Source organism: Neodiprion pinetum, chromosome 5, assembly GCF_021155775.2.
Source record: "Neodiprion pinetum isolate iyNeoPine1 chromosome 5, iyNeoPine1.2, whole genome shotgun sequence".
NCBI classification, from domain to species: Eukaryota; Metazoa; Arthropoda; class Insecta; order Hymenoptera; family Diprionidae; genus Neodiprion; species Neodiprion pinetum.
Genome location: NC_060236.1, coordinates 439,171 through 465,554, shown reverse-complemented (window position 1 = coordinate 465,554; position 26,384 = coordinate 439,171). Strand labels below are relative to the sequence as shown.

The 26,384-nt window shown below is 46.9% G+C and overlaps 1 protein-coding gene across 13 annotated transcripts in view; it reads right to left on the bottom strand.

The window, feature by feature from the left end:
* The window catches only part of Rbp6 (RNA-binding protein 6), a 406,618-nt gene that overhangs the window by 258,883 nt on the left and 121,351 nt on the right, over nt 1–26,384 (bottom strand). For all 13 annotated transcript variants that reach the window (XR_011177226.1, XR_011177227.1, XM_069136327.1 and 10 more), the window contains exon 3: nt 2,427–2,508. Coding sequence is in view for 11 of the 13 variants with exons in the window: in XM_069136327.1 (XP_068992428.1) it covers nt 2,427–2,508 (82 nt within the window). In the remaining 2 variants the exon portion in view is untranslated. The remainder of the gene's footprint in view (nt 1–2,426; nt 2,509–26,384) is intronic.

Genomic DNA, 26,384 nt, shown 5'->3' with positions numbered 1-26,384 from the left:
TTAATCGATTTAGTCGCATCAAAGCCATGCACGATGTCGGACGAGACAGGCGGTACGTACATATTGGTCTAGAAAAATAAACAGGCTAGACGCGTGCGTGGCTACAACGTGGAATGAAAATATTTCACATCTGGTCGAAATGAGTTCGGCCGGGTTATACATATAACGGGAACTAGCGAGTGACGGGTATTTACGGAATTCCCCGAGCATGTGCGTATATGTAATATCGATGCATCAAAACGTTAAATATTAATACACGCCGTTTCGCACTCCGACACGTTGTAGAAATCTCTCACAGGATTATGCGAGGCGCGATCCGGTTCAGCGAACTCGAAATACCGTCTCTGATGAAAAATACCTGCAAGTGGAAAAAAAAAAGAATTCCCCATTTCGTGTTCTCCGACGATCTGGATCAGTAATTTATACAGCAAGTTTGATAATCACATATACACCGCCTAAATACGGAACTTGGCGATTATTACAACACCGCGGATATAACTCTGGGATGAACGTTAAACCGAGAGCCATAACTCAGTGTCAGGGTTGCGTCGCGTCTGAAGCCAACAACCGGTAGATGTGAAATCCAAATCCTCGCGTATCTACTTTTGTCAGGTACGAACACCCCAATAAGGTCTGATCCTCGGCCTCCGGAGACACGCCGCGGTAATTAATAATCGAATTAATTACACCACGTGATAGGACAATCGCTCAGATCCACTCTCTCCGTGCGCTGATGCGACATTCCCCACTTTTCGGAGTTCGGTTGGGACAGGATTATACAGGCCGGAGGATAAAGCGGCGGCTTCCGGAAAGCTTTGTGCTTCAAAAACGGATCAGTTCGATACAATTCCAGTAAAAAATCATTCTAACGAATCATCGCATACTCCAAGCATATGCGGTGATACTGGAAATCTCTGGGTGATTTCCTTTTCTTTTGTTATTTTGTTTTTTATTTTTTATCCCAAGTATAAGAGAAACACGCGTTCAGCCTTTGAACTGTTCTCGGAGAAGCGACGCAGGGTTACGACCGCGGTCAGGAATGATTGACGAGCCAAAGGTCAGTGGAGCTAAAAATGCCAGCAAAAGAGACAGAGAATCGACGCCGCTGGATTATATACATGTACATTCTTGTACATATATATATACATATATATACATATAGTACACAACGCGTTACGTGGCGGCTTATCCGATGCCGATACAGAAATTGCGAGATTGTCCCCTAAGTGATTTAACTTCACCTGTTTGTCCCCCTCTACCGTCACCATTATACCTATACCTAGAGTACTTTGTTGTCAGCTTTCCGTTGAAAAAAAGAAGCAGAATCCGATTATACAAAGAACGACGTATTATAATAGAAACGAAGTAGAGAAAGCGTTGAGGATGATTAATTACGGTGTTTAATTAAACGTTGATTGTCACTTATTACAGCACCGTTTGCCTCTTCCTATTCTACGTACACAACGTACAGGTTGTGTTATACCTAGGTTGGTATGTACCATCTACACACGCTGTGTAAAAGCGAAGAATAATTTGTCAAAGTTGGTCGCCAAGAGCCGACCGACCCTCCCCGCACAGTTTCAACGCTATGCGAGCATAAAGCGAAGCCCAAGGCTTTAAATTTCCCGATTCTCAAACTGGAATACGATGTGAACCGCACGCTCACTCGCCGATTCGCGGAAATGAATTTCAGCGGCATCCGCCTGCATGGTGATATGACAAAGCGGGGGTGGAGACAAAGAGGAAGAGATAAGGCCCGACGCCCTGATCTCCGCCGGGTTTATGTGTAGGTACGCGAATCGCGGTGCCGCTTGCAGCTTGGAGCTTGGAGCCTGCAGGCGCAAAGCCGCGGGGCGATAGGACCGAGAAATAATGGACACTGGGGATCGTTCTGCAGGCGCGCGAACGCTGCACCAAAGTCGCCAGACGTATACGCTCCGGGATATTTATGGGCGAAGAAGACCGCCGAGGAACGGAGTAATGGCGAATCTACGACATCCGGCCCGTCGAGGGGATTTTGCGCATGATTTAGCAGATGCGCGAACGAGGGAGAAGCTATGGTGAAATCATTTTCTTACGGAGCCCCGTGGGCCTTAAGGGGGGATACAGCATGGACGGTCTGAAATCATACCTATTTTTGTGAGTTTTTTTTTTTTCAAAGAAAATGAAAATACTCGGAGCAATTTGAGTTTAAGGGCTTTGTTATTTGTAGTTTCAAAAACATTTTAGAATTCTTGCATTAAAATTAATAACAAAATGGCGGCACGGCACGTAATAGGTATGATTTTAGATGGTCCAAGCTGTAGCTCCCTCCTGCAATCCTGCCTTTAGTCGCCTTTGGCTCCTAGGAAGAATTTCTAACAATGAGATCCATATTGCAGCTCGCTGACTGGTATTAGGATTGAATTTCTTTGCAGGACACTCACCTTGATCGTCTGGTGGTGGGATCTTTCATGACCATCACTTCCGTGATTTCCCCATACTTGGTGAAGTACTCTCTGAGGCTCTCTGAAACAGTCGTGAAAAGGAATACCTATTAAAATAGAGTCTTGAGAAGGAAGAATAATAAAAAAGAAAGCAGCTGGAATAGGTACGGCTGGTTTCGGCAAATATTGGCCCGCGGATCTTGAGCTCGTAAAGCGGGACTATAAAAGCTCGGAGAATGGAGTTTGCTCGAGAAATGAAGAAGGCTCGAGTTTCGGCGCACGCGAACGATTTCGGGGGGCAAGAATGGGGGAGGAACGGATAGGGGTGGGGGCTGCAGCTTCTCTATCCCTGATTCTCCCGATTACCGAAACTTTGATAATTGCCGGGCACGTCCAGAAGCGAGCGCTTCAACCAGCTCTGTTCAAAACCGAATTAAAACTTTATTTTTCCCATCGCCGTCAGGCCAAGTTGCATGGCAGCAGAAATAAGCCTGCAGTGCAACTGCAACCTGCCTCGTTCTTCGCTATCGTCTCAACTTTCCCTAATACCCGAGATAACAGTTTTCTCCCGAACAAACTGCCCTTCCACAAATACACCCTTTGCCTCTCACTCGGACGACGTGATATTAAGTTTTCAACACTTGTAAGTGTAGTTTGTTCCGTCGAGCGCTCTTTTCCTCTATTTATCTCTTTTCTATTCTCGACGCGACCGCAAACCTGCCACGACAAAGAGCCGAGTATAAATATATAAGCGGGACTTGAGATCCACCGAGCAGGTTTGGCGTCTCCGGAGCTTCCTGCACTTCGTGGTCAGGCTCTGGTATCATCTTCGCGGTGTGTATTTCTGCATCGTTGACACTGCACGTGGGAAAGAAACTTTCGAATCGTGCTCAGCCGGCGCAATAGGTTCCGAAGGCGGACCGATTCGCTCAGAGTCATTAGATCCTGTCGGTGATCCTCATCGGTGACATCGTCAAAGAACGATAACTCGGGTCGCCGTTGAAGGGCGAAGTTTGGCTCGAGTGGTTCGACCTTCTTCCCCACCTTCGCTGTCGCTCCCAAGTAAGCAAACGCGGCACCTAAAAGCTCACAGCACTTAGGGTGGTGACGGTGGAAAAGGGGGTTCGTCGAGAACGCGCCGAGATTTATAGCCAAGAATCAAGCTCTAAAGTTAGCCAAGTCTGTCCTATTAATTTGAACGCTCGTATAAAAGTGTCGTGAATACTTGAGAAGTAGGGATGAATATTCGATAGGTCGATAAATCGATGTAGGTATATGTTGCATGAGGCTGAAATTAGTAACGTAACGTAACGAAACGAAACATCAGGAAATAACCCATCAATTCTCAATTTTAGAATGACTTTCAAGGAGTTGTCTTTTCAAAATAAGATTACTTTTTGTTTGTCATGGTTTACTAAATTTCGAACATTCATAAGAGTGCAAAGTAGCCATTTTTCCTAAACACGCATCGTAAAAAAAACGTTACCAACGTCATCATCATTACGTTACGCCCAAGTTCGGAAGGCAGATTTCACACAACTGATTATGCGTGTTCGATAAAACAAGCGGTGAGAAGAATCTTCCTCTGTTTACGGCTAATCACGCGACAAGCAATGGAGGTATATACGACAATGTGTAATGGTATGCAAAGTGCAGCAGAGACTCTCTAACGGTGATTAAAAATCCGTGAACTTCACCCTCGCTGCACGCTAATCCTCCCCCGCTTTACCATAAGCGGATTATTTTCTCTTTCGCGTGTTTACAACGAGTAATTAAATTTCACAGAGATCAACCCTGCACCCCCGCCTACCCGCTTACCAAAGCCAAAGCTTGGTTAGCGATGCGCGTTTCACGCACGCCGTCACGAACGGATTACTGCAAGCAGGAAACAGGTCGACGACACACGTTAAAGTAGGTAATGCTGAAACCCCCACGTGTATACCCGTGCTTAAATGCCCGCTTGGCTGTCAAGCCCGTCCTAAAGTATTCCACAATATTCCAAATTCAATCCAACTCGAATCGACGGCTGTCAATTTTTGGCAACCCTTCTAAACCATGCCATCCATGGTCGATCAAAAGCGGAGCAACAGGCCTACGATGTACTTGGGCAAAATTTGAAAGCTCCCTCTCTCTCTTTCCCTTTCTCTTTTTCTCTGTCCTCGGGCAGAATCGATTGCACGAAAAATTCAAAGGAGAAAAGGAAAAGCGAAAATACGGGAGAGGGTTGGATATCACCCAAGACGAAAAATATCTCGACTCGATCGTCGCGAAGTACACATCACGGGGTATAAAACAGGGTATAATTAGATGGCCGAGAGGGTGTGAAGTACAACTGGGGAATGCGGCCGTTCTGGCTCTTGTCCAATAAGCAAGGGGTGATGAAGGGGTGCGTGGAAAAGGAGGGCGGAATGAGGCGACGGCTAGATTGGTTACACTATGTTACAGGCCGCGGCAGCTCGTCTCGCCGAGCCGCAAGACAACCCTTCATAAATCAACCCCCAACCCCCGAACGCCAAGTACGAAGGGTACCGCTCATATTTCGCAAGAACAAAAACCGATGGTGAAATTTTTTATTATTTTATTTCCTTTTGTTTTTTTTCTATCCACACGATGAATGGAAATTAGACAATATTTTACCTCTGATCGTCGTGACGGACGGATTAAGAGGCGAAAAATCACCGCCAACTCGCCGAAACGCCACGTGTCACGAACCAGACGAGAGAGCGTAAAACATATCCGATGCTCGATCGTGGCCGAGGAAATTCCAGTAATCATTAAGCGTAATTCGAGAATTTGGCGTCGTTTTTGTTAAATACCTCGGGGATCGGGGAAACAGCTGCTTGAATGTAAAGGGGGTAAAAATAATTCCACCGTCGCCTCTTAATCAAGGATTACGATCGGTCGCGTGCCGCTGCTGAACGCACTGCAAGACTCGGTATGAGTGTAAGTGTGTGCACCAATTCCACCCCCCGTAACCACTGACTAATTATTATAATTACCTCTACTATTGTCTTCGCGACAAGCGCGATGCGATTCCACCGGCGCAAGGCGCGAGACACCCGTTGACAATTCCACTTCCAACCCCGGGAACTAAACCACTTATCTGCAGTCCACTCTCCTGAGAGGGAGGGAGGGAGGGAGGGAGGGAGGGAGGGAGGGAGGGAAGGAGGGAGGGAGGGAGAGAGAGAGAGAGAGAGAGAGAGAGAAGCGTTTATTCAGAATGTCCTGGGGCAAGGTACCCCCTAAGGACAACAATACATTACAATGTTGAACTCTCGATAGAACGTAAAAAACAGAAACATGTAACAGAGTGAGGAACATTTAAATTAAATTAAATCTATGCTTATTGAAAAACACATGCTATCAGGGTGGTACTACAAACCTAGTTAACTAATGAGCTAATCCTACAAGGAACATACGTGTATGAGTCGTAATACATTGACATTTGAGAGAGAGAGAGAGAGAGACAATTTGGCGCGGACTTGTTGCTGCTGCTTGCTGTACAACAGACGGTTTCCAAAGATCTCGACGAGAAAGGGTAAGAGAAAAGAGGAAGAGAGGGAAAAAAAAGAAAGAAAAGAGAGAACGGACGTGGGGTGAAAATACGGAAAGCCCGGAATAGGAGAATATAAATAAAAGAAAAAGAAAAACGGGGTAGCGGAAGAGAAGATGATAAAATTCCGAGAGAATAAACGTGGAGAAAAGAATTTTTCAGGGGGGACTGAGCAAGACGACGACGACGACGACAACGACGAGTCAAGACGCGACGTCAGCTTGAGGGAATAAGTCAAGCGAGGGGGAACAATTAAGGAAGTAATGCCGGTAAATTTCGGCGGGACATTTAAAAGTGTAACGGGGAATGGCAAAATTGCCCCCATCAATCCGTACTCCGAGACAAATTAAAGAGGAGAAAGACTCCTCCGCACCATGGTCGCCCGGCTTGTACGGCTTTCCGTCTGGCTCCTCTTTAAATTAGCCTTGAATTTGAATTTCGCACGGGGAAAAGGCCTGTTTTCTTACTCTCTTCTCTTCTCTCCGTTTCATTCATCACCCTACACTACAGCTTTGGCCGTCGTATTCAATAGCTTGAAATTATTAAAGCTATTTGATCGACCAATCCGTTGTTAGGTTTCTATCCTTTTTTTTTCTTTTTATCTTTTTTCAGCTGTAATGAGTCGACGGGTGGAGGTGTGAGAAGATAAATCGATGAACCCAGTTTTCATGTGAACGAGGAAAGCGGGATGAAGTGCTCGCTGAATATCAGAACTATTTGACGGCGGTAATAATAATTGGATTGACAGGGAGAATAGGAGCGGAATGGCATTTTGACTTGTACCCTTCGCGCAAATGTCGAGCTCCGCTTTGAAACGTATCAGCTATAATTCTGGCCGCGATGAATGTGAGTATAATTCACTCATCTCGTCAAAGTTCAACCGACTCTGATGCTATTTCGCGAGTTGCATGAGAAGAGGCGACACCGAGATCCTGTTTTAACTATACCTGAAAATAACCTGAAATTAAATATATTCTCTCTCTGTGAAAAGGTGCAAAAAGACTATCAAGAAACCCCAGATAGATCGATATCTCCGATTTTGATCTGTTTCATATATGTTGCAATGCATCGAAAACTAAGAGACACGTACATTCTTTTATCTGAATTCATTCGTCGATAGAAACACTACAATGTTGGTTTCATTCAAATACATCAAGCGCTTCTATTTAAAACTGAGAAACCACCTCGTTGGGTGCCCATCTTTATGGGTCGTTTTCACCCCTTTTCGATGCACTACAACATATATGAACTAGATCAAAATCGGAGGGGTCGACCTACCTACAAGGATCTTTGGAAAGAGTGCCGAATCCCAGTTTTCCGCATAGCTGCCGACCTATCGTTACTTTTCGTTTATTCAAACGATACCCCAATCGTAGCGAGAAGAGCCGCATCCTTTGCCAAAGGATGCATAATCCCGAGGTCAAGCGAGGATAGTGGATGCGTAGTGAAAATGCAGATGGAAAAAAGGAAGACGGAAGCCTGGGACGAGAGAGAGAAAGAGAGAGGGAGAGGGTGGACTGGTTGAAGGACCGTTCGTTTCAATGAACACCCTTGGATCTTCTGCCGGCGGTTCTCCCCCTCTTTCCCGGCTGGGGGATGCCGGGAGTAGTTGCGCCGGGCTGCCAGGGTGTGAGTAGTGCCCGCGGAAGTTAGGCGAGCCCCAGCCGAACGGAAAAACAGCTCGCGAAGCCCGGCGTTTGCGGGGCGAATATTCACCGTTCGAGAGATACACATAAATCTATAATGGGGATTGGCCAACGCCTGCGGCATGGTACAGCGGTCGTAGAAAGAGGAATATAGTAATTCTCGTGGAAAGCCTGCAGGATATGCGACACGGACGGTTCCACATTTTTATCACACTACGGTAATTCAGGGGGCGCTTTATTTGAGAAACGATTTGCAGAGCTCTGATCGACTGCAGGGCTTCGCGAAAAGCTCACGGGAAAGGCCGGCCCAGGTTATATGTTATACGTACAGGGTTGAATTGAAATCAGTCGTGTTATTGCAGAACGATGAAACGGAGATTTCGGAGTCGTCAATTGGTGTAAAAGTATTCGAACCGATTGACGGAGAACGATCCCGTTTACAGAATAACGGAATATAACCCGACCCCCGGTGATCAGATTCAAGTGTGTAGCACGTGACGTATTATTTGAGACGTTGTAGAGCGAAACGCAGAGAAAGAAGTAGAAGAAGACGAAGAAGAGGAGAAGAAAAACGGGCAAGTACAAAATCCCTTTTAAAATGAGTGGTGCGTCAAGACGTGGTTTAGGGGCGGCGGTTTGGGGGAGGATTATTATTATAAGGACAAACTCCGCGGGAAAGACGTCATTTTTTAAGGGCTGAAGGCCCGCCGGAAGCTCGGCTAAGGACGGTAGTGACTTACGTGTATAAAAGGACACGTCATCTTTATTAATGCTCGGATCGCATGCCATGGCGTACGTTATATTCGACCAGAAAGCCGTTGCAGGGTCCACGGGTCCCGTGTCTTCTATAAATTAGTTTCGTTTCCGTAATTTTCTTCCTTCATCGTCGATGTTTAATTCGAAAACTTTTCTCCATCCTTTTTCTCGTTTCTATCAAGCTTCTCGCGTAGCTTCCAAATGAAAGATAGACTTGTTTATGCGACACGCGGGTTTAAAAACTGTTTTTACCCCCTCACGAAACCCAAGTCGAAATTCAGCGTCTACATTTCACCCTGCTAAGGTTCATATATAACCCTAGTTTGAAGGGAACTGATCCTGGCAATCACACATTGAGACCCTCCAACTCGTAAAATTTACGAACAAACCCTACATTAAACCTCCAACTCTGGAAAATTAAAGTAGGAAATCCTACTTTGACGCTCTCGGTAGACGATTAAACCTATTTTGACGCTATTCAATCTACAGCTGCTCCGATGGACCAGTAACTCTTTCTCTACAGATATATTATTGCAGCGATATTCAAGTGTTCGCAATGAATAATTAAAGTACTATTTCGACATAATTTTGATAAGTTTTATCAGCATTTGAAAATTAAGTATTCAACAGTATTTATTCAACGTTCTTACGAGTACAGAAATCTTTTCAACTGATAGAATATACAGAAAATAAGATTAAACGCATGTGTAAACCAATTCTTATTTATTAGGATTTTTATTTGTTTTCACATGTTTAAATTGTATATTTTGTATTTTAATCATAATTAATCAGAATCGATGGATCTTTATCAGCGGGGTAGGATTGTGAGCGGTGAAGGAGGGTTTCAAACAAGCAGGTTTAACCACACTTCTGGAGGGTTAAAGAAGGTTCTAAACGGACCCTACTTTGAGCCTAAACTTGGCGAGTCGGGAAATTTCGAACATTTTTAGCGTCAAAGTAGGGTTTGTTATTGCATTGAAACTGAACCTACTGCACTATCTTTAAACCCTACGTAGGATATAAAGTAGACGCTAAACTTCGACTTTACAATCCGCTCAGCGTTTATCTCTGTAAAGTCTATGGTTTATGTATCAAAAAAAATCAAAACAAAATGAAAACCAACAAACAAAGAAGGGAGCGAGTATAAAAAGATAGAAATTCACAAGACAGGTTGAATCGCCAAATCCTGGCGTTAACGAGCAGTTGTAAAATAATGAAACGGGCATTACGTAGAGTTGCACGCGTTCTGCATATATCCTGCAGCAGACACCGATTCGGAAAGCAAGTTCCTACGCGCGAACCGGAGTCACGTGCCAGTCTATTTCGGAGACGTTAGAATCTCAAAAAGGAGAAAGGAGAAAAGAAAAGCAAAAATAAAAATAAACACTAGAAAAAAAAAATATCGAGTCTTAGCCGATGGCCGTTTTACGGCCTTTTGTCTGGCATCTCTCGCAGTGATCTCGCGCCGCGGTTAAATGCACAGACTGCGTGCTTGGTTTGAAATACCCTGAAAAAGCTCTCTTCTCCACGCTGCACCTGCGCCGATCCCGCAGCGCAGTGCGATGCAGCACTGCATGGATTCCTCGAGAGTTTTGCGCACTCTATATATTCGCGCTGTGTTTTATGACCAGTGACAACCGAGTCAGCGGTGATAATTTACATATTGTAAATTTACGGTAAACATGCTGAAAATTTCCCACTCCCAGACTTATTCTTCATCTTCATGCATACATACATGCCCTGCAAATGCACATATTCAAGTAGATACCGATCCCCGTGTACCTAAAAAAACCTGGTAAACTATACAAACATTATTTTCATACCTACATTTCATATTATCTGTCACGGTAGGAAGTACATTACTCGGTACGGTCGTAAGTCATACTTGTAATCTATGATCAAATTCAAATCTCGATAGAAAGTTGTATGGGTACACTTGATATGTACATCTAGCGTAGGATCGTCGATATTGCAGGGTGTAGGCAGCCATCTTCGCGTAAATTCCCGTCGTAAACGCCGAATGTGAACAAACACTCAGATCCACGTGAGGAGATACACAACCGAAACAATAATCACGCGATAAGGTGGTGAAAAATGGGGAGTTAAAAAGCTTGTTCACACGCCTGGGCGTTTGTTTGTTTTCCAAGAATGACAAAGGGAGACAGCTAGCCTGACAGCGAACGATGACTATGTATATTCATCAAGAACACACAGGCACGTACATATAATAGAGTTACTATGTGGCCGTATTCCTAGATCAGGGAAGAAAATCCTGTAATCTCGCGTCACCCAGCAGCAGCAGCAGCGGCGGAGCTTCTGCGCGTCGTTTTTATTGTCCCGAAGGGGGAGTGAGCAGCGTTCAGAGACAAAAGCTCGGCCCGCACACGAGCCAGTGAAATTCTCAGCGGGGTTAAATCCGCTACGCGACTGAAGTCCGCAGCTGGTGTATAGCCGACGGAAGTGCCCGGTCGTTAAGCGAAGGCTGTTTGACCCGGCTCGGTGTAAGAGTGAAAATGAGTTCCAAGACTCGGTAGGAGAGAATTTAGGAGAAGGAAAGAAAGAAGGAAGGAGACGAAGAAGAGCAACGAAAATAAAAATGAATAAAAAATTCAAAACCGGCGCGCGGCACCCGGATCGCCGTCATTAGACACGGTGTGGCCCCCGTGTGTAGCTGCAATGCGGAGACTCGCGGTACGCGGTGGAGGGGCGCGAAAGGCGAAAGGGTGGAAGGGGGCGCGAATCGCGGGGGCCACCCGTACGGCCCAGGAAGTGAGCCTGGCAGCCGGCCAGGTAGGCTCGGCGCTACTGTCAACTCGGTACACGCCGCACCGACACCGTGGAAACGTCGGGGGAGGGCACATCAGACGTTTTCGCAAAAATCCCGGGGGTTTGCTTTCCAGACTGGCAGCGGTGTCCGATGGACGCCACGTAGGTGTGAGCGGGGTGATGATATTTCGCGGGGGCGAATAAGCGATCCACTCACCCTGCAACCGGCGTCGGAACACTATTACCGGAGTGAGAGGTGAGCGGAGAGGAGAGGAAGTGGATAGGAGGGGTACGGGAGGTCTCTCATCGGTTCAGAGTCGGATAGTTACAGATCGCTCAAGGACCTGGAATAGAGGCTCATTCAAGATTCAGGCCACAATCCGCATCCGATGAATTAAAGATGTCGCCAAGAGTAACAAGAATGGCCTCTTCCCTCTTCTCTGTCCGACCGCTGTGCACCCTCGGCGCTCCTCATCTCCCCAGTCCATAAGCGTTCAGCCCCAGCTGTATTCGCCGCCCGTTTTTCCACCCCTCCCGCACCGCCGCACCTCAATCGCAGATTGCTTTAACTCCCCTCATTACGAGCAGGTACGGATTAAGCGCCGCTGAAGGAGTAAGTACGTACAGAAGCTCGACGGGAACCAATCGCCGATGCAAAACAGAGTGGAATGAAGAAGGGAAAATAACAAAAGAAGGTATGAGAATAAGAAAAAGAAGAAAAATAAAAAGACGAAGAAGAAGTGGGGAAGATGGTGAAAGAGTGGGACAAAACGATCGAAAAATTACAATTCCATTTGAAGAGAAACTCTGATTTACAAATGGGTTCCTAAACGAGTAGGGTGTCCTTTGTTCTCGCCCGACAGACAAACAGATAGACAGATAGATAGCGTTTTAGTCAGGGCTGATAGCAACTGTAGAACGAAGTGTCACCGAGCTCAAGGAATTCCTGCATGATTCGCAAAGTATCTCTGGAGTTAGATGGGAAGAAGGAGAATGTCTGCGTAGTGGCTCGACTACGTCGCGAGTCGCGTTCCTGATTGGCCTAGTTACACGGACACTGTATATCTTTAATTAATTTATCTGGTTAACTATGGCGCAGTGATCATTCCAACGTAACACGGAATCATGTATTCCGACCGCACCGCGTTCTTTACAACCCGTTTTACCCGAGCGAACCTCGTGAAGTATAACAAGCTGGATGCCCTGTACATGAACTATGATCAGCAGCAGAAGGCGTGTGGAAGTAAAGGCTGGCGTGTAACGAGTGCCTGCAGCAGCAGCGTCGTAACAGCACCGCGACTTTCTACACAAGACCGTTTCATATTGCAAATAATTTCAGAGAAGCTCGAAAAATTGAATTTAATAATTCAATCCAATATACGTCTGAAGGTTCGACGGCTCGGGGCTTGCATTAACAAAGCCGCGACTTCCGAAGTGATGAAAAATTTAACAGTGTATCCAGTCTAAGTTTACGAATCCGATCCGATTTCACTCTGATAGAGTATACTGTATATGTATATACGACACACACGTATACGGTATAAAGGCTATGTGCGAAACGAGCCGCGTTTTCTCCCCGTGATAGCTTGTACGGATCAGGGGCAAAAGCTTCTTGAATAAATAACGAAATATCACAATGCCTCGTAGTAGCGAGAGAAACGTAGATGTTTCACTTGACCCGGGTTAACCCGATCGGCTCAATGCCTTATTGAATATATTGATGACGCGAGCGATGGTATACAGAATTCAATTCAGCCAGCGTTATACCGGCGTGTGTTGGTGATCGGGGAAGATAACAGCACCGGAGTTGCGTTGCATCGTCACATCGGCGAGCGAGAAGAGCGAAGAAGAAGGGGGACGGACAGTCCAGATTATGAGTGCCAAACATAGACTCCGTATAATTAGCCACTTGGTGGGGCCTTGGAGCCAAACCGAGTCCGAGCGGTTCTTCTACTCGCGGGTCGCAGCATCCATCCTCGCACGCAGACACACAGACGAATGAATCAACGGCGTGTCTATCCGTCTGTGAATGTGCGACGGGTCACACAGATTCGACCACCACCAAACTGATCCCGTTCTCATTCCCGCCCGTTCAATTGCAGCCAAAGCGGTGCTCAATTTGAGGCTTATTCCTACTGCTGCTGCATCGGAAGATTCTTACCGTTCCGACTCACAAACGCCTTTCTAAAAACTCGGGGTAAAATCGCATGGGTCTGCGACCGATCGCAACTACCGGAATAAAACTGTCTCTCCGTCTTGTCCTGTACCGACAATTGTCGAGTAGTTTTAGAATAGTATAACCAGGGTCTGAGGGGCAAGTTCGCTCAGCTACGAGCCATAAGACAGAAAAGCGGCCCAAGTCGAGACCTTCGTGGAGATGCATGGATAACCCCCTCGCATGTACTCAGGACATGTGACAAATTCACTGCACTCAGTATGAAGGAATGGTTGCCCACGTTCAACCCTTTTGAAAAAACGCGCACGAAAATAGATAGAATAAGGATTTTGAACAAAACGGTGACGCTTTCATCAAACATTTCAATTTTCTTACGCATTTATTTCATCGTGATTCGATTAAATCCTGTTATCGTTCAAGTTTGGCTTAGAAAATACATTCTATCTTTGGTATATAATTATTGTACCTAGACACTATCCTGACCAAAATATTTCACCTACCGGGTGAAAATATGATAGTCCGCGGTTCTGCGGATCCTATCTAACCCATTATATAAGCAGATCGGGAACGAACAGTCACCCTTCGATGATAATCGATTCATGGTAAAGAAGGTTTAAGAGTATTCGAATTCTCTTCCCAGTCCATCGTCCCACAGGTATTCATCCGTGCCGTGCTCCAGCACTGCTCTCACCCTCTCTCTCTTGATATAGATACAAATGTAAATCGCGAACGCTAGTGTGTGCGCTCGTTCACGATGATGCATTATTCAAGAAAATTTCTATCGATCTATACACTGGCAGTGCCAGTAGCAGTGGTAGCACCGCTTCCCCTTCCTCCTTTCCTTTTCCTTCGCCCATCAACGGTCTGAGAATTGTTGTTGTTGCTAACGGAATATTCCGTGGGGAATTTGCAGCCAATTTTCCCGATTGGATACGTGATACGTTACGCGCGAGATGCACGAAATAAGGAAGGGATGCCGCCCGTCTGCCTCCTTCGACAGACGCCTGAAATATCCGCGAAAACCTTTCGGCATATATCCTGCGGGGTCTACCTTTCACCTCCGACCCATATATTTCTGGGTCCCGGGGTTCCGAAGTCGCTACTGCGCCTGTGCCCCCTCACTATCCTCGTTACCCATTCCCGAAAACCAGCTGAATTTTCTTGTGACACCTCCGGGATTTTTTCATCAATTCTGAAAAATCGGAAGTGATGAACTTCCCCGAATCTTCTCTTCCGTCGCTACATATTCACCGGCTTCGTAGTAGTTTTCTTATTATACAAGCATATTTCGCCGGTTTTAATTTATACAGAGATGAGAACCCGCTGATTAGGACCGCTGTGATTAGCGTTTATTTCGGTTTTGTTTGGACCGAATTCCCCGGGCTAAATCCGGCACCGTGGTGTTTCAGCCTGGTCCGATGACCCGAATCGGTGAAAGGTCAGCGACAGCGTCGTGCCCCTAAACTCAATACCGATCGGGCTAAAAACTTGGCCTACGCAGCTGGTTGCAGGAAAAATCCGGAGTTTGAACGGGAGATTGAATTCGATTCGTATCATAAGTAATACGAAGTATTTCGATAGCGACGTTTCCAGTATCAGAGGCTGATACAACGGATTAAGCCAGCATAAGTTCGACGTCGATACCGCTTCGCTTCTCTCTTTCTTCCACTCTCGTGCAACGACACTGCATATATCCGAAGAGCCCGTGGTCTTGCATTAAGCTTCGCTTCCCCGAGTGTGTAAGGGACAAAATCTAATTTGCATCGGCTCTGGTCTCCGTCATCGTCAACGATCGTTCATCCAGGATGCAGGATGAAGTCGACTTCCTCCTCCGGTCCACGCCTTTCGCCGCTGCAGGTACTGCAGCAGGCCGCGTTAATTGGAACCCGGTATTCAGCTTCCCGGGGCGATAATTGCGCGGGGGAATTGGCGCACTGTCGTCAAACCTTCGAACTACCTGCCTGCAGGGCCCTGAATTCCCACTGCACGTGTTCCAAACATGCTGTAGGCAACATTTGCAACTACTTCAGAGTCGATTCAAGTCTTTTCTGTAAGGTTGTCGGTAAAGTCCAGTAAAACTGATCCACTTGAATTTTCGTTTTCCAACTTTTGCTTCCAATTGGCACGGAGGACTCGCTGAACGTTACACCAACAGCAGCTGGAAGCAGAGCTTGGAATCGAGCGCCGCGTTCCCGAAGGGTTCAAAGCCAGGCGATATTGCGGAGCTTGTCAAGGCTCCATTAATTGTGGCCTAAGGGCGTGTGTGCTTTCGGCAAATTAGTTCGCTAGGTTAAGATTCAATAACAGGGGTAGGCGGCTGGCACGTATGTATATCAGGATCAGGCACGCATGGAGGGAGGCAGTCAGGCAGTCACGTACCTACGAATGGGTAGCAGCGAGGGCTGTGCGAGACTTTGTAAGCAGGGGTAGGGGTCGAAGAGAGACGCGGCGCGTCACTGTAGCGGTGGAATTGTTCGAGGTAACGGTTTGCCGCAAGTAAAGTCAACCTCGAGGCTCGCCGAGAGACACTCGGGTCGACAAGCGCAAAAGTGACTTAAGGATACAGGCAGCCTTCACCGGAGTAGGTGTCGGAGAAGATTCGGAAGAAGAACGAGTAAAGGGGCACGAGAAGGAGACAAGAAGTCGAAAGCGCACGCCGAGTGAAGGATGGAGGATGAGGAAGAGAAGAAAAGAGTACAATAAGACGAGTCTCTTTCTCTCCGCGTATTTATACCCATCCTCTTCGTCTCCTCTTCGCGTCAGTGTGCCAACAATGAGATAAGTTCTTTCCCCATCCTTCGGGCGAGAAGTGGCCCGCGTTTGCGGCCGAACCGGTCTCGTTGATCTTCTCTTCGTTTCAGGCGAATAGGAGCATCAGGAATCTTTGAGGATGGCATAAGGAATGATCACGTTCTGTTAGATTGTCGCAATAGAGGAGGGCGATAAGGGAGCTTGCTTTCTCCTCTCCTCCCCTTATCTTCCGCGGTCGGTCGTCTTCTTCCTCTCCCTTTTCCCTCCTCCCCCGATCTCATCCTTTAATCTTAAAAGCAGCCATTGTTTTTTCCTCGCTGTTCCAGCTCCGTTCTTTTCCCTTCTTCCTAACCTCAGCCAAACCCCTCCGTCGGAATCGGCCCGTTCATCACCCGGGCGCCTAGTCTTCTCGAGGCGACGAAGGAACTTTGAAATTCATTTTTCCTGCAGGCACAATCTCATAACCATCTCGCTTAAGCCCCTTGGAGCTGACGGTCGGTGGGCGTACCTCGACGTCATGCCTTATTCCCTCCGACCGCGGTGTTACAAATGCACCTCGTATATCATTCTCGTGCCAAGTGTCCCCTCCCCCCCCCCTCTCTCTCTTTCTACCTTTGTGGCGCTTTACAGTTCTCACCTTCAAGCCGCAGGTGAAACTGTTTTCGGTTAGCCACCAACGAAGTGCAAGCCCGTTCGATTCACCCCTCGGCAGGGCGAAATAATGCAACTGTCGTGTACACCGAAACCCAGATATTCCGCAGAGCGTGACGTAAAACGCAACCGCGATTTCAAAGTGGCTTCGATCTGCAGCGGCCGCCTAAGCCACATCCAGACGGTTCATTCCCAGCCAGCCGCAGCGACGTCGCGTCGAGCTTGCGATTAGTTTCCGGTTCCGAGCTGTCGAAGGAGTTCGGGCAAAGCCGTAGGAAAAGCCCTCCCGGGTTTGAAAACCGGGACGAGCAGCTTGATTCCGTCTGAAACGAGGAAACAGAGACGAGGGTATTTGCTGCTGCAGCTCGCTATAGTCGGAACTGAGATTTCGAATGAAATTTATCGATCTGGTCCGCCACCCTCCGCGTACGAGGGCTGCAGAGGTACGCTGAAAATGCCTTCGACTTTGGCCAAGGCTAACCACTTTTTGCCCTGGCGAAACCTCAAACGTTGTACAAAGGCGGTTTATACGCGCGGATCCTCCCCAAAGTGAGAAATAACGAGAAACGAGAAACAAGAAACGAGAAACGAGAAACAAGCCAGCGATGCTTTCGGAATTTTCGCTATCCAGCCAACGGTCCGTGGTAAATATTTCGCGTTTGGCCCGTCGCCGGAGTCTTCTTTCTATTTTTTTTTTTTTTTTTATTCTCTTCTTTTTCTCTTCTTGCTTTTTTTCTTGGTTTGCGTTGAAGAAAATTTTGACCGACACGCAGTTTTCACGAATAATGTATCTATGTCAAATGTTTTCTATGACTGTTCAATCTTTCAGACGATCCATATAAATTGGGAGAGGAAAAAATCATTCGTTTCACAGAGAAGATTCTCCACACAATGATTATACTAAAGTCGATTGATAATTCATTCCTTTTTTCTGACGATAAATAATTCTTGCTTGGTAATTTAAGCCTGGCAATGCAGTGTTATACTTCTGTTGAATATTATCAGCAGTTTTGCGCCCGCTGTAGGAAATTTATATAATATTAAATATATTCCCCCCCTTCCGTCCCCTTTAACGTTCGACGCGTTTCAATTATCACAATACATTGCCGTTCGTTCGGCAGGATGCGAAAAGTTATCAAAAGCTATTAATCTGACGGTGCGAACGTGATCGGCACGCGCCGCCTTGTCCCCTTCCTAAAGTAGTATCGTTATATGAAAAAAAAAGTTAATTTATTTGTTTAATTGTGTCTCCTTTTTTCCGCCAGGCATTTTGCGTATACATTAACTTTGGATTTTATTTTTTGTCCGTACGCCTTTTCCTTTTCATTTACGTTTTTTCCTCTCCTCGTCATCTCGCATTAGCAAACGCCTGGAGTGAGAGACGCGACTCGCGTTTTCCACCCTCACCTGTTTCATCGATAGAACGGCGGGGAGATAGGTGAGGGGGGGGGGGGAGGATTCGTCGACGGAATCAGTGATACCAACTGTCATTTAAACACCCCGGCAGCATGTGATCGAGGACGACCTTCCTCACGGGCGACTGTGTCGCATTGTGTGTCGTTGACGGCGATACTGTGCGTCGCGAGAATGATGCGATAACAATTCCCGCGTCGCTGATCTACAGGGACCACCATATAGATACCCCAGGCAGTCAACGTGCCTTGATCATTAGAGAAGTATATACGTTGTACATGGACGTGTAGAGCAAAAACACATACGCAAAAAGTGGTGAAAAAAGCACCCCCTCGACGAAGAGAGAGAAAACGCGAGGGGTGTCATCGTTGCATCATCGCGCAAATGAATAGCGCAATTTATAAATGTCGACACCAGTGGGTGTTCTTCTCTCTGCGTGTTCTCGTCGAAGGTACAAAGATGAAAGTATATAGGTAGGCATATGTAAACACATATACATATTGGTATAGCGGTATTAAAAATACGATGACGTAAAAGTGGCCAGGGAATAATGAGAACGAAAACAGAAGCGATAGACCAAAATCCATCCAGCATCCGTCGCACCGAAATACAAATTGCGAAAAGGACGTAATATTTCCAGGTGAAAAAGTATAACGTATGCAGATTGCAGAGGAACCATCGTGATCGCAGCTATCAACTAATCAACTTTAAGGGTGGCTTTACCGCGTGTAAACGGCATTGCAAAAGTATCCACGCCGAGTTGCAGCCCCTGCGATCAGCTCGAAGGCAGCAGAGCTATTCAGCGAAATTGGTTACTAGGATTCAACTTCTAAGGATCGTAAACGGTATTTTGCTACCCTCTCTCTACAGAAGAGGCCATGGCAATTAAACGACTGTAAGACCACCGCATGCAGATGTCATCGGAAGTGTCGGTTTTATCTTCGAGTCTGATCCTAGCACGATTGAGAGGAGGAAAATCTACAGGTATAATAATGAGGGAATAAATCCCGGGGTGATGGTTTCTCAGCTTTTTTTCGCGATTCCCGTTTCACGTGTAAAACTCCCTCGGGCTACTCGAAACGGAGTGCGAGCAAGGCCTGGAAGTAGTATCGAGCTCTGTTGGAAACACGTACCGTCATCAACGTGACCCAGAAACTGCAACTCTGCATCGTCATTCCGCTTCCACCCCTCATCCGTAGTATAGAGATGCCTGAGCAACCCCGCTGCTCCCTTGACATCGATAACAAATCGACCGATGGAGAAACAAACGAGAGAAGGAAAGAGAGAGAGAGAAGGAACTCATGTGTTGCACTTTTGCAAATAAAAGTGAAAAACGAAACGGGGTCATTCGACTGGCCCCGTTTCAGCGATTTCCTCCTCTTTCGTTACACACACGAGCGTGCGTACGAATCGTGAACGTGACAGAACGTACACGCGTGCCAACGTAGCGGTGACGTGTGTAAGTATAACGAGGGTGAAAACTGCAAACAATGAAACGCCAATTTTTCCTGACGTCAACGCGTGGCGAGAGAATCGAGGTGGAAAGCTTGTCGCTATTCCGAAACAACGACGACGCAGCAGGGCAAACAAAGATTTTCCTAGATTGAGTGAAAATGCAGAAAATGCTGAATGAATTTGTCCTGCCCGATCAGCTGCACGTCGCCTAATGGACCGTGAATGAATAAAATAAAAATTCCATTAATTTACACAATTCAATTTCAATGTTGCCGGTAAAAAGGGGCTACGAAGAAAGAGAAAAAACGAATAAACCGTTCGAGTATAAATATTCTCGAAAATCGTGACAAGGAAGTCGGACGCCGGACTGTCTGAAATTATGCGACAGGTATACATATAACACGGGGTCGTAAAGCAGCACGTCGATAAAAAGTCGAGTCTTTTAAGGGGAATCCGAGACAAGTAATCGCTGGATAATCACCCTCTACGAAAATGTGAATTTTTATGGCCAGGACTTAACATGCACGATACAGTTGCAGCGTGTACCTATATCACATAGGTAATTCTGGCTACCGCGAGGCCGAGCTTCTGTGGGGCGCAGAGGCGTGATGCATTCTTCGAAAATTTGTGGCTTCGATAAATCAGTGTACGCTGTGTATAACGCGGTTTGCCCTCGTTCCTCGTGCTGGACGTCAGGCGTTCGAACGAACCCTTGGGTTCGATTATGCATGCGGCGAATAGTCGGGTTCGGTGTTATTATCCTAACCGGGACGTCACTGGATCTGGCCCGTTCCTTTCCCCACCATACATGTACTTATTTTCAGCGCCATTCATAGCTCGTAAAAACCCCTTTAGTTTTGAGCGAGAACTTGTAACATTTGAGAAAAAGGTCGTCGCGGTTCGACTGCACGAACTAATTGATCGTCATTCTATCTCCACGGCCACAAAATTTCCCGCTTAGCGAAATCGACTCGAGCTTCTCTTCCTCGGTTCTTTATTCGAAAACTGCAGTTAGAAGCGGGGGTTAACTTGTCAATAAACGCGAAGGCAGCAGTAGCATCAGCCAAAGTCCAAAGTAGAAATGCATCGCAGAGAATCTAGCCACCAGCTATATAATTGCGAAGACAACAACCACCTCGTTATAAACTTTGGTGTAGCTTACACCCAAGTCAGAGATCCTTTCCAAGGAGTAGTTAATGACCTATACCTACGGGTAGAAGGCAACGAGAGAAGAATAACCGCAGTCGGAGGTGGCAGGGAATGATCGACAGGCCGACGGAGTCCGCTCGCCATTCAACCCCGGTTCTAATGAAGCGTTCTTCGATTTAAGGTATCAGCCGGCGGAATCTAATCAGTACTTTATCCGGCCAAGGCAGAACATTAGTCGGATCCCCGGGCCATCCGCTCCGGAGACACTTCTAATTCATCCAGCAACCCCCTAATCTCGGTATCATCAATAACAATAACGTCAGACAATGGGCGGGAAATCCTCTCTGTCTAGTGCAGGATAAGCACCATGGCGGCACACGGAGTGGCGAGCGACCATCGGCCACCCCTACCGAAGGGTGGTAAGGAGGAAGAGAGACACGGCCACCCCTCGAGTGTCAATTGTCCCGGAACCCCTGGAAACTGCTGACGTCTACGAGCGACAGGGAGGTAGGGAAGGGGTGGAGAACCCTTGTGCACGTATAGTATACCTTACACCGAAAGAAGGAAGAACGGAGCCCCTCTGCGCCATCCTTAGAATTTATAAAGGGGGAACGCGACGGTTTACGGGATATTTTGTCTGCAGGCATGGCAGGGACGACGTCGTCGAAATGTCACTTGCAGTCAGTTTATACTTTATACGATAATCCGACCCTCCGCCGGCGGGACCTCAGTCCACCCTGAAAGATAAAGGGGAATGAGCCGGAACCGTTTTTCACAGCTCCACCCCGCCCCGTCAATATCATACTATCTGGTCTACCGGCCTTTTGACAATCTCGGAATTTCCGAGCTGAGGAGAGGCCTCTCAGTGCGGTGCTTTAATTATCATCTACCGCTGCGAAGGGAGTCCTCCGGAATCCCCTCCAGGAGATTCACCTCCTCGGTACGGACGCAGGGGCGGAACAGTAATTAAGACTATGTTACCGAAACGGCGTTAAGTACCTCGAGCAGCCCAGAGGCCACGACCCTTTGCCTCGGAGATGAGCACCGGCAGCTGCTGACTCACTCCTCCCGTGGCTTTGATACTCGGCTGCGTCTAGTTGCACCAAATATTGGTAATAACGTTAGAATTCGAGGTACCTCTAATCAGAGACTCCGGAGTCCTAGACCAACTCGGTCAGGGCCCCAAGGCTAGCTGAGTGAATGTTTGAATAAAGCGTCGAGGGACGGAGGTGGTCGGCCCACTTATTATACATCTTGACGATCAGTCTGAAGTTTCGGTATTACCATACATGCGGTTCGGTAACGACATGACAGTTGCAACCGTGACACTTGACTCGGAGACTTTGTGACTCGAAATTACTGCGAGTGGATATGGTCACGTGGCTACTGAGTGCGTGACTTCAAATGGTTTAAAAAGTCTTTAAGTGACTTAAATTGGACTTGAAAGGCTTTTGATCGGACGTGTCCACGTGCTGTCAAGCCCTATAGATGGTGTTTCATCTTGACGGAACCCCGGATGACTGAACGCTGATATTCCCGTCGAATATAACTTACTATATATATATAGTATATATGTATATACTAGAGAAACCCGCGTTTTCCGTATTCAGATTGCGTCCTTCGTCCACGTTTCTCCTCTCTATTCGCTTCCCCTTTCCACTCACAATTACGCAATTTAACCAAGCATTAAAGTGATCCTCAATTCCCCAATCTACTCAACTCAGTTTCCAACCTACAGAGAGCACCGCGCCGTTCAAGAACGGCTTCTCTTTCGTCGTCGGCTTCCATCACTTCAATTCTATTCCTCGAGTGAGTAGCGCCGAGGAGGATGATGGTGAAGAAGGAGGACGAGACTAACGTAATCTCGTCAGCGTTGATTATGACGAGATACGAATACTCCGTTATTTATTCCAAACGAGAGCCAAGGCACAATGACGTAAAAACACTACCAGCAAGTCTATTTAAGACTGTCTATACATAGCCCGAGTCTCTGACGTTCTCAACTGATGTGAGAAACGCCCGGATGATTGCTGCGAAGTTTACACATACACGTCGATACACACAGAAATGAATCTAACGAGTAACGATCAACTCTAGGCAGTATGGTTTTATGATCTAGCCGTGCAATAGAGCGGCGCGACTTCTCGTAGCTGGGCATAATGGTGGAAATAAAAACAGTCTTCAATCGAGATTTCGTCTGTCTCCACCTCGAAGAGAAGATGAACAAACAAGCGAACTCTTCCTAAGGCGGCAGAAGGTGTTACTCTCAGAGCTGAATAAAATTATCGAGAGATCTTTCTCTTAACTGCTCACTAAACGCGCACTTCGGCTCGTCGAAACAACTCCGAGGCCGTCAGTCTTTTTTATACCCAAAGCCATGATGTATTTTAGGGGATAAAATTTGCAGGACTTTCATATTACACAGAGGTTCTCGCCGGGGTGTCGAAATCAACAAAATTCCAATTTTAAATCAATGAAATGCACATGAGCCAGAGCCGTCTTGATCCGACTCCCTTCTCCTGATCCTCCTTTCTTCTTTTTCTTTTTCTTTTTCTTCTTCTTCTTCTTCGTCATCATCTCTTCTTTCCCCGACCCTCTTAGGTTGCGTCGCGCCGCCCTGTGCGAGATTCAATTTGTTTCGCCGATCGAGCATTCGCGTTTCTCTGGCAGGTGCAATTGCCGATAAAACGAGGATTATTGCGCGCGGGCCTCTCCGCTCGTAAAACCCGGAGACAAGAAGCTCTCTCGCGTAGGGGGGTCGGTCACCCGATCCCCCAGCTCGTTCGTTACTCTCCCTCTCTTCTCCGACGAAGGACCAGCTCCGAATGACAAACCGGGCGCAGCATTTCCACTTCACATGCCACCAAAATCAAAATTTCGAACCTCAAGAGCGTCTGTCGAGAAATATCGCTGGATATAATCGGCTACTCGGTTGAGCGCGCTTTGCAGCACCCTTAGAGTAATGAATATCCACCCGGTGCATAGCGAAGCCGCGGTTAAGCAGGCAGCCATGCAAACGGGTGCTTGAGTATACAGCCTGGTCGAAAGTCATCAGGACTACCCTGCTGGCTGGGCTGACGTGGGTGCCCATCGATGGATGAGAGAAGGAGGACAATTGGAAGAAATTCCTCGTCAAGCTACCGTGACGCGAGCACTGCGTTGGGCAAAAGAAGTAGGGAAAGTAAAAAAACATTCTCTAAGAATCTCATTAGCGACGTAGTGGATGTAACGGTGACACGTGGTATTTTTTTCTTCGCAAACCAATCGCGGTAATTTTTGGTGCTGAAGCGGAGCTTTTTAACACACGTTTGGGATGGGGAAATGAGGAAAAGTGAAACGTCACGAAAGTACGAACGGAAGTTGGCTGGGCATCGCGTATTGTTGCCCATGTGAGTGAGGGAGCCAGGGTACTATAGAAGGGAACTGCAAAAGGCAACGTGCACTTTTTGCTATTGTTGGGATCCGTGCTTAAATTGGATTTTACATACAAAGCGTAAGATGCTTCGCTTCTGTCGGGTGTCTCACAACACCTCACCTTTTTTGGTCTTTTCTTGTGATCCTCAAACGAACTGCAGCTGCATGCCACACGCGTAAGAAAATCGAATCACGGAAGACTTCGTAGTGATAACACAACTCAATCAAGTGCAGACTCAAAACATTTCCTCGGCTAAGTCGTGTTCAACTTTTTGGAAATAGAAAAATATAAGATTTTGATTTTCGCATTTCATTACCTTATTCGAATGAACATTGGAACGTTTGGCTGCTAATTCCGGCTGCTAGTTTCAGTCTCGTCTCATAAAGGTGTGCGTGAATTAGCGCCGAGGCTTACCCACTGCAGCCTCGATGCGTTTCTCGTATTCTGTATATATACGCAGCTGACCTATGCACCTTAACGTTTGTACAGTGTGGAGCAACGTGGTCAAATGAATTCACAGCCGAGGCGACTAGATTTGTTTTCCGCGAACATTCAAGCATGACAGTTTCCGTTCTCGCTATTCTCTGCGCGACCCTCTTCACCTCCCTCCCCCAACTCCTCCTCCTCCTTCTCCTCTGCTCTCGCTCTCCGCCTACCACGTTTTTCACCGAGTGTCTCGTAAATACCAACCGGTGACCCGCGTTCTAAATAACGACGACCATCTCTCGCTTTACGAAGGCCGTTACGTCAATCGAGTGTCTTTTAACTACCAGCGTAGCCGCGCGATCCTCCCCACGGCGATATCACGTCACGGAAACTACCGCAGAGGGATGAAAATTCCTACTGCACGTAGGTTGAAACATCAGTTTTTCACATTTTCGCGTGGTTGGAAGAGGGAGACCGAGGAGAACATTCTCAACGAAATTAGGAGAATGACAAAACGAATCACCACAAACTTCTCTGATCTCACTGCGGGAGCTTGTAATTGAAACAATTTGGAGATTGCACGCTTAAATTTCGAGTCCGTGTGGCCAATGGCGTAACCTAAGACTGGCGAAACGGAGAGCAAGACAAAAGGACCGTATCGAGTGACGGTGGTCAGCAGCTCGCTGGTGCATTCCAGTAGCAAGTGCGGGGGGAAAATGGGGCCGTTTTTGCTGGATGGTATCTAGCGGAGCATATCGGAGCATCGGTTGTACCAGCAACCTGTTTGACCATGCGTCACACGTGGCTGGTTTGTTGTGAAGTGAATTATCACCGCCAAGTACCGAAGAGTAAAGCGGCGCACAGGCGGGTTATAGAAACGGATCGGTAATCTGCCGGCGGAATCTAACAGGGATTTATACATTACACGAAGTTCTAATGACACGCGATAGCTATCTCGGAATTAAGAATTTTCACGTGATTCAGACACCGACGTGCAAAAAGGTCGCGTGGCGTATCGTTTTTCCTCCGGCTTATGCTATACCTACGTACCTGTGACGTATCGGCGGTGTTGCATGTTACGGGGAAAACTCTGCAGTACGATTAGCGCAAAATTCACGATGATAACCGTCGAGTTGCGAAGCGCCGATGAGTTTATCAATCAATAACGCAGCAGCGAGTACCGGGTGGCTTTAGACGGTTGCGTGACGTGACGAAAGCAATTAAACGCAGGGGTATCACAGCGTGCATATAACACGGCATCGGCACGGAACACCGTGTATAATAAAAATCGTTTGATATTGGCAAAATTCCAAGGCAATTTAAAAGTTTCGAAGGCTTCGAGGTATATGTGCTGCAGGGTTCGCCGATTCTCCGGCTTCCGATATTTCCCTAAGTCAGTCCATCCATCGCTCGGATCCTTCGCTATAACGACAGGCTGCGCACGGTATCCATAGGAGAATAAAGTTAAGGGTGAGGAACAATTAAACTCGCTCCGTAATTTCACGTGAGGAGATCGCGAAGCGTGCCTAATGAGAAATGTGCATTTGGCGAGAGCGATTCGGCCCCCTGCCCCCTTTTTGTTGGTACCCGAAGTCGCGTCTGCATGGAATCGTGCATCAGTTTTAAACTTGCTATACGCTACGTAACGACCACGTGAATAAGTTCTCTTTACGTTTCTTCTTTTTAGATCTTCTCATCGTGTTCTGCAGTTTAACGAAGGAAATACATGTGAAAGATCGACAATCATTCCATCCTCTGGAAGATGTAAAATATTCTACAGTATTTTCAACTTTTCCAAAAT